General features: G+C 38.8%; 1 protein-coding gene across 1 annotated transcript in view; it reads left to right on the top strand.

Annotated features, from left to right (window-relative positions):
• DNAH14 (dynein, axonemal, heavy chain 14) overlaps positions 1-4,484 on the top strand; it is a 324,896-nt gene extending 320,412 nt beyond the window's left edge. Inside the window, 2 exon segments of the mRNA XM_012644036.1 lie at positions 3,747-3,893; positions 4,272-4,484. Of these exon segments, the coding sequence (XP_012499490.1) occupies positions 3,747-3,893; positions 4,272-4,484 (360 nt within the window).
• Positions 4,485-8,963: the final 4,479 nt, after the last annotated feature.

The following is an 8,963-nucleotide window of genomic DNA, read 5'->3' as shown; positions in this document are numbered from 1 at the left end:
ACAACTAAAGGACACGGGGAGCACTAAAGGGAGGGAAGGGCATGCCTTTAACCCGCACTTGGGTGAGGCAAAGACATAAAATGTAACTATAATGTTTGTACCCTCACAAAACCCTGGAATAATTAAAAAAAAAAAAATGCTTGTTGACATTTGGATTTCCTCTTTTAAGAAGTTTCTGAGACTTTTGCCCATCTTTTAATTGGGCTGTCTTTGTCTTACTGATTTATAGAAATTCTTTACATATTCTGGATATAAGTCCTTTATCAGATATATGTATTGAAGGCATCTTCTCCCAATATGTGACATTCCAATTCACTTTCTAATGGTGTCTTTGGATAAACAAAAATTCTTTGTTATAACAAATTCTAGTATATTCATCTTTTCTTTAGGGATAGTGCTTTTTTATGTTCTATTTAACAAATCTTTGCCTACTCCAAGGTCATGAAATATTCTCTTTGTTCTCTGTTATCTTCTGGAAACTATATTGCTTTACCTTTTATATTCTATGATCTACATCAAATTGAGTTTGTGTATGGTATGAGGTGGGGGTCAAAGCTCTTTTTGTTCCGTATGGATACCCAACAGACTGTGCACCATTTCTTTTCGTTGAAATGGCCATCCCTCCCCTACTTCAACTTTGTCCTAGATAGTTGTGTCGGTAATTGCATATGCCTGGGCCTATTTCTGGAGTCTCTATTTTGTTCCACGGATGACTTGTCTGTCTTTGTGGCAGCACCGTACTATTGTAGTTACTGTGGCTTCATCGTAAGTCTTAATATCTGGTAGCATAAAGTCCTCCAACTTTGCTCTTCTTTAAAGTTGTCTTAATTTTTGGAGAATTGATGTCTTAACAATATTGCAACTTTCAATCATAAGTATTTGGGTCTTTTTTATTTCTCTAGCTTAAATTTAATGTAAACATCTATATAGTTCTTCAATTTCTTTCTAGCCCAATGTTCAATAGAAAAGTTAATAATGAACATTCTCGTCTTTTTCCTAAAACTCAAGGAACAGCATTTAATATTTCATGTTTAAGTATTATGTCATTTATAGGTTTTTGGTAGATTAAGAAAGTTTCCTTCTATTTCAAATTTGTTGAAGTTTTTTAAATTATGAATAGGTATTGAATTTATTAAATGATTTTCTGCATCCATTGAAATAATCGGCTTTTATTTTTTATCTTATTAACATGGTGGATTACATAGATAGAACTATCTGGATTTTATTTTTTTATAAAGTATGATTCCTATATTAAGAACTTTCTATGAAGAACGGAAAATAAATGTGATGAAAGATCTTTTCAGCGTCTATAGAGATAATCACTTGATTTTTCACTTTTATCAATATGATTATATTAAAAGATTTCCTGAGATTGAATTGTCTGAATTCTAATACTTTATTCAAGACTTTTGCATCAATATTTTATTTGAGATTAGGCTGTAGAATTTGGAGGTTTTTTGAGTGGGGGCATGATGTCGTTATTTTATTTAGTTTTTACTATGCGTATTATTGACTGTGTTTTCCTTAACCTAATCCCGTGTGCCTTCTGTCTTTAGGGCTCTCACAGTTTCTGGCGCAGTGGGGATACTTCTTATTTTCCAGTGCTTTCATGACTGCATTCTGAAATTTGGGGTGGGTGGAGGCGGCTGTTTGGCCTCTTGGTGCAGTCCTGGCCTTCCTCTTCTCAGCACTCAGCACACTGCCCTTGGAGATGACTCAGAGAACACACAGAAGGGGACTGACTGTTAGAAACCGTATCGGAAGAAGGATGGACCTGGGAGAATCCATCCTAGAGGAGACAAGACTCTGAGGAGAAAAAGAAGTGTTTAAAGGGGTGGTCCATGAAGAACTAGACCCTAATTCACTAGAAGTAGAACTCCAAGGAGTGGGGGCTCCACAGGAAAGACTCATTTAAAATAGAGGCTTTTAGCTGGTCTAAAATGGCGATGATGGTGGAGTGTCCTTTTGTAGACAGGCAGTGCGCTGTGACTGGAGTTTTGGGAGAAATTAGATGACCACTTGGCAAGCGGAAGAAATTTAAAGTTCACATGTGTTATAGACTTTTTATCCAATTCTTTATCAATTTATTCACTTGAAAATATGTATGCAAAACTGTGCTGGCTGTTGGAAGTATAGACGTGAACAAAATATGGCTCCTGCTGCCCAGAAGATGACAGCTGACCTGGTGACGACGGCGCGGATGCTCACTGCCAGCGTGTGCGGGCATTCTCTGTGTGCCACGTACTCTGCCAGGCTCTTTGCCTGCGTTATTCAAGCCTCACAAACTATCCTCACTCTATAGGTCAGGGAAGGAAGATTCAAAGAGCTCACGTCACAAACTCTGAACCCAAGCCTAGCCCATATCCTAACCTCTTCCTGCACAACCTGCTGGATGTGAAAAGGCTGCAGAGAGGCAGGCATCCGCTGGGCCTTTCCTTACCGAGGGAGAGAGGGTCGCAAGCTCCCCTCCGACTTCACTCTTTGTCTCTAGCCATGTAATCAGATGTGCTCAGTTATTTCTGCTTTATACCGAGAACCAGCTTCCGCTTAGGTGAAGTAAGATTACTTCCATTTATTCTGGTGGCTTTTTATCACCCCAAAATGGGCTGTTTACAAAGTACCTGCAATTTGGCCTTTTTAGAGGAAAAAGCCACGTATGCCATTGCCAAATCATACAAGTATAAATGGAAGTCAGATTGTCAAATTCATTAGATTAACATCTTCCATGATTTTTATGCAAGGACTCCACTAGAACAAATACAGTATATGAAACCTTGCATTTACATAAGTTAAGGGGAAGAAACGTAAAAGTCATTGTATTATACAAAGCAATTCCCCGTTTAAGTCTTTTATAGAATAAGCCAACATAGGAGGTGCTTGACGTGAGTGCAGTTTGCACCTCCAGGTACCGTCACAGCCCGCACAGAAGCGTCGCCAAGCACAGCATGGCTGCTCCACACTGCGGCTCCTGTGTCAAGGAGCCGCCCAGCTGCCTTGAGGGAGCACGCGGGACAGCTGTGCCCGTCCCTTGTCCTCAGCGACCTGCCGGGTCGAGGAGAAGGCAGAGCCCTCCCGGGCAGCTGGTGCTCAGCTGCGTCCAGGCTGTGCGGCCCTGTGCACACCTGTGAAGCGCATGGCTTCACAGGCTTCACACTTGGACTCACCGGAATTGGAGATGCTGGCAACTAAATTTTCCATTTCACAGTACTCATCAGAAACTCATTTTATTTAACCTTTTGTCATTTAAATTTAATCATTTATTTGACCCGTATCATTCAAAGACATAGGGAACCCTTCCCAGCCTTTTTTAAATTTCCGTAGCCTAAATGAGTAACCATAGCTACCATGAGATAAGTGACAAATTTGAGCACAGTAGACTCTTTTTTAACCATTTTGTAACTGTTCTGGCTCTCTCCTAAAAAGCTCAGCTGCAGGATTCTAATTGTAGAAATTTGGGTTTTTATTATGTTTGATAATATTTGTCAATTCAAGCTCATCATTATATAAATAGACCAAAGCCTAAAAACTTTTCTGAGTGCTCAGAGTAAGAAAAGAATCAAGTATTCACCTTAGAACTTGGGACAACGTGCCTTGGGCAGGGAAGGCCCCACACAGGGAAGAGCCCCTCCAGATGGGCAGGTTCGTATCTGCTCAGCCTCTGGCTGGGCTCATCTCTGGGTGGAGCCTCTGGCTGGGCTTCCCAATTTTCCTGGGGGACCACTGACACCACCTCTCTTCCATCTTAGGGCTTGGACCCCTTACACACTGGAGTTTACATTTTCGGTTTATTCATTGAGGGGGCAAGGTGGAATCGCGAACAAAAAATACTAGAAGACTCGCTGCCTCTTGAGATGTGTTGTGATTTTCCCGTCATATACTTTTTGCCAACAAAGGTAAACACCCAACTATCTGTCATGAAGTCCTAAATGTCTGAGCTTTCCCTCAGTAATGCAAACCATTCGTTCTATCACCATTCCCTCCGATTTCACGAGAGATTTGATGATATACTTCAGACAACAAACATTTGCAACAACCCAAAACATTGCTAACATCTAAAATAAATGCTATACTAAGATGCAGTGTTATTTCTCAAGAATATGCCATTAATTGCTCTTTAAATTCTCCAGGCATAATTTCCATACGCAGTTACATTAACCATCTAACCTTAAAGGTATTTAATTCATGACAAATCCCCCAAACCTAGCATATAGAAAATGTGAGCTACTGATTTGCTTGAACTATGCAATTTAACTATTGGATTTTTTTTTAAGATTTCTAGTGAAACACCAAATGCTTCTAACCAGACAGATTCAGACCTCTATACCTTTGAATGCCCAGTTTATCAGACACCTGAGAGGTCAAGAATTTTGGCAACTACTGGTTTATCAGCAAACTGTGTAACATCAGTGCATTTATCAACAAAGAAACCTCCTAGTCACTGGATCACAATGCAGGTTGCATTGCTGTGTGAGAAGAATGAGTGAAAAATGAATTTCCATACCGAAGCATTTTAATTTTTGACTCTAACCAAATTTATATGTTGGATATTCATATGTATGTCATAAAACACCCTTCATAAAAACATTTGTGTGTTCAGCCAGACTGGACAGGTAGTCTCTGTCTTTCTTCTGTATGTGAAAACTTCAGCCTGTAGGGGCAACTTCCAGCTGCTTTTTATTCTAAGCACATAAGACCTGACGTGCAAGGTCCCTGTGGTTAGGCTCTAGCACAGGTCAGCACAACCTGGAATGTGCACACAAATGATGATCAAATAGCTCATTCTAGTGGGGGGGGGGGACGGGGGGGCCCCTGAACCCAGAACTAGACTAATAGGAAACTGTACTGTCCATATGCAACTGAATTGCACCCAGTAAGACCCACCTTGTATCTTTCGTTAAAATTCTATACTTCATCATTTTTTTCAAACACTACAAAATTAAAAAAAACTTAAGATTTAGTTTCACCACTGGTTAGATTATCCGTGTCAACCATGCTCATGTGTTATTCAAGACAGTGTAATTTACAGTTCAGCTAAAAGTTGGAGCGTCTTAGTCCGTTTTGTGCTGCTCAAATAATACCTGAGACTGAGTAATTTGTGATGAACAGAAATCTATTTGGCTCATGGACCTGGAGGCTGGGAAGGCCACGAGCATGGCAGCATCTCATGCAGAAGGCAGAAGGGCAAGAGAGGGCGAGAGGGACAGAGAGCAAGAGGGAGCCAAACTCGTTTTTATAACAAACCCACTTTCGAGATAACAAACCCACTCCTGTGATAGGGACATTAATCCATTCTCTTAGAGGTCCCACCTCTCAACACTGTTGCGTTGGGGATTAAGTTTCCAACACATGCACTTTGGGGGACACATTCAAACCACAGCAGGGAGTGGAGTTATTTATTACTTTACTGATGACCGACAATATAATAGTTACTAGTCAGTGATATATATGTCAGGGCTTGTTGATTTTGACATTTTGGAATTTGAATAAAGTTACAACCTTACAGGCTTGCAGTGGGACTCAGCGTATATTTAAAGTACGAGATGTTCTGTACTGCTTCTAAGCTTGATTAATTCTAAGTTCGATTAATCAAGTATTGTGCCATGGCCAGTAGGTATCATAAATAGCAGATGAGATGAATAGCCTGTAACTTGTATTATACTGAGCTCTAGTATTCATTTTTATCGTATTGTGGGCTGCATTCCATTTTATTTTTTTCACGGATGTAACTACGTTTCTTAGTTTTGCCTTCAAGGTATTCCCTAGGTGGATGGTGGAAGTAGTATGATAGTGAGATTTCAGAAGAGTTATTATCATCTTTTTACATTCTAGAATTGAGAGTTTTTGAATTTGAATTTGAGAGTTTAAGAATTTGGGAATTTCTTCAGGGTACAGAAATAATTTCTAAGAGAAATTACAGATGCCGTTAAGTATTGGATTGTCTCTAAATTATTCACATACAAAAATATTTTTAAATTACAGTTTGTGGATATGTAATCTTCCGATGTGCAAATTCTCAGAAACATGCATTCCGGAAAAATCCCAGTGATCCAAAGCTTGCACGTAAGTATCGATTTATATTTATGTTAATATAGTATATGAAAATTTTGTCTCTTGGTTTAGAGGTTATTAAAAACGTGTTTTTATTTTTATATAGATTTAAAAATCATTCATACTTCAACGGGAAAAAGTCTTCTGGTTTCTGGATGGTGGGGCTTTGTTCGCCACCCCAATTACTTGGGTGATCTCGTCATGGCTGTGGCGTGGTCCCTCCCGTGTGGTAAGCATTTCAGGAGAGTGCTAATTTCCTTCAGCCACCTGAAAGGTGTGTGTGTGCGTCCTTTGTTGGGACCGTGTGGGCAGGTCACTGTGAGTCTTCCTGTCGCCCTGCTGTAGGTTGGGGTTGGCCATAGAGGCTTCCCCTGGCCTGGGGGGCTGTTTTCTTGTGTATGCAGCACCTCACTTATCCAGCTTCTAATGGGAACTGGGGATTCCCAGAGCCTGTTTTACTTTAAACTTCTGAAAGCAACATTTTAAGTTTTCAACTGTGCCTGATTGCTTTTTTCTAAGTAGAATTTGTAGCATAAATCGCATATATTTTTAGCCTGCTTGGTGTTGGTGCATATTCTGACACACCCACCTTCTGCAATGTAATGCCCCAATGTAACATCATGTCAGGAAGAGAAATGCAGAGATGAAGCTATCTGATCTCATCTCACAGCTCAGACTTAAGAATAAACTAGAAACTCAAGCAAGCACCACACACTGTTGGCAGACACAAAAATGTCTCTCACACACGTGCTATCTTTCAAATGCACATAGATGCTTCTGTGATTAATAATTCATTTGAAAGTATAATTTTTTCATTTTTGAAAGCTTTTAAAAATAACTAAGTTTTTTTTAGCATTTCTCTATTTTCTCAAATAGCAAATACTAAATATATGACCATTTTCTGGGAGTTGGGACTCCCAACTAACCCCTTCAAGCTCAATATACACAGCAGGTAGCCAGGGGTCCCAGTGTGCCTTTTGGACTCCCTGTGGTCCAGGAGGGTCCCAAGAAAATGATCTTAAAAAACAGGAGCTTGGGTGGGAGTAGTAATCTAAAGACTCCTGTGTCTTGGCCCCAATTATCCCAGAGTTACAGGCAAAAAATCACAAAAAAAATAAGGCTCCAAAGTGATCAAAGTAACATTTTATTTTCAACTTTATTTCCAACTTAAAACTTCATTACAAAACTTGTCAAATAAACATGTCGAAAACAAAATTAAAAACAAATTGTAGCTGATATCCAGAAATTGCAGCAATGTGTTGATAACAGGCTCTTTTCATTACCAGGGAAAGAATGACATGTCCTTCCTTCCTCCCCAAAGCTTCCTTGGTGAATCTGGCATAGAACATGCTAGAACACCACTTTCTGATGCCAGGAGAAAAGCAAAAGCAAAAAACTGCTTGCACACAGCAGCACTAATAAAACAATGACAATTTCACCAAACAATGTTTAAAGATTATAGGATGAGGAATACTACAGCAAACCACCTTTATGATCACATTAACATAAGCTAAGTCACATACACTTAGAATTGCAGTGCAGACTGAACACTGCCTGTCTAAATGGCTCATAGAGAAAACGTATAACGAAAACCCAAACATATACACCATGTTTAAGGTACTGAGAACTTTTTTTTTTTTTTTTTTTTTTGAGACAGAGTCTTGCTCTGCTGCCTGGGCTAGAGTGCCGTGGCATCAGCCTCGCTCACAGCAACCTCAAACTCCTGGGCTCAAGCGATCCTCCTGCCTCAGCCTCCCAAGTAGCTGGGACTACAGGCGTGAGCCACCATGCCCGGCTAATTTTTTCTATATATATTTTTAGTTGTCCAGCCAATTTATTTCTATTTTTAGTAGAGATGGGGTCTCGCTCTTGCTCAGGCCAGTCTTGAACTCCTGACCTCAAGCAATCCTCCCACCTCGGCCTCCCAGAGTGCTAGGATTACAGGCGTGAGCCACCGTGCCCAGCCAACAATTTAACAATATAAAAGTTTACTGAATTTGCTTACTGTTCCCTCATAGGACAACTAATAATGAGATTTTATCTTCACTAGAATTTAATGGCTAAAGCTACCTTTTATGCACATTTATTAAACTGAAAGAAATGACTTTAACCCCTTAAGTTGTTTTTAGCATTCCTTTACAGGGAGTAAAGTTTTGTAAATATAAAAGATATACAAAAAATACAGTATAAACTGCATGAGCTAACCAGTAGTAAAAACACTGCTGAATTTTTAAAAAGTCAAAAATATATAAAAATATTACCCTGAAATGGCAAATCTTTTCAAACACCAATCTGTGTAAAAATGTTTAAATACTGATGTTACTCCGAAAATATATATTTATTCTATTTTTTTCTATTTGCAATAGTTTATAAAGGCAAAAAAACACCTGCAACTGAGGTAGCAAAGCCAAATTCACAAACTTTGGATTAAGAAAAATATCCTTCCTATGTTTTAACAGCATCATCTATACAATATTAAATGAATTCTAATTGTTTCAAAATTTTTAATTCACATGTATTACTTTACAAAACTTAATTTAAAATACCGGAAATGTTTTTGTTAAAAAGACAGTCCTGACAATCATCTCACATTCAAAATACTGTACAGAAAAATCTGAAGTCACCATATATTACATAAAAGTAAGCTATGTATTTACATTTTCAAACGTAGTTTAAGAAGGTGAGGTTAAGCCAACTGCTACTAATGGTCTCCCTTAAACAGTGTCTGCTAATAATCTTTCATCACTTTGCACATATAGCATTTAATATAGGCCCAGTTTTTACTTTCAAAATTACATAACTAGTAAGTGATTTAAAGAGAAGCAAATGAAGATTCTATTCTCTTACTGCAATAAAACACAAACGCATTTTAAATGTACCAGTGTTTTCATTCAAGAAAAAACTGACAAAAGAGA

Source organism: Propithecus coquereli, unplaced genomic scaffold, assembly GCF_000956105.1.
Source record: "Propithecus coquereli isolate 6110/MARCELLA unplaced genomic scaffold, Pcoq_1.0 Scaffold205, whole genome shotgun sequence".
NCBI lineage: Eukaryota > Metazoa > Chordata > Mammalia > Primates > Indriidae > Propithecus > Propithecus coquereli.
Note: the sequence above shows the minus strand (reverse complement) of the source record. Positions and strands in the feature narration are given on the sequence as shown.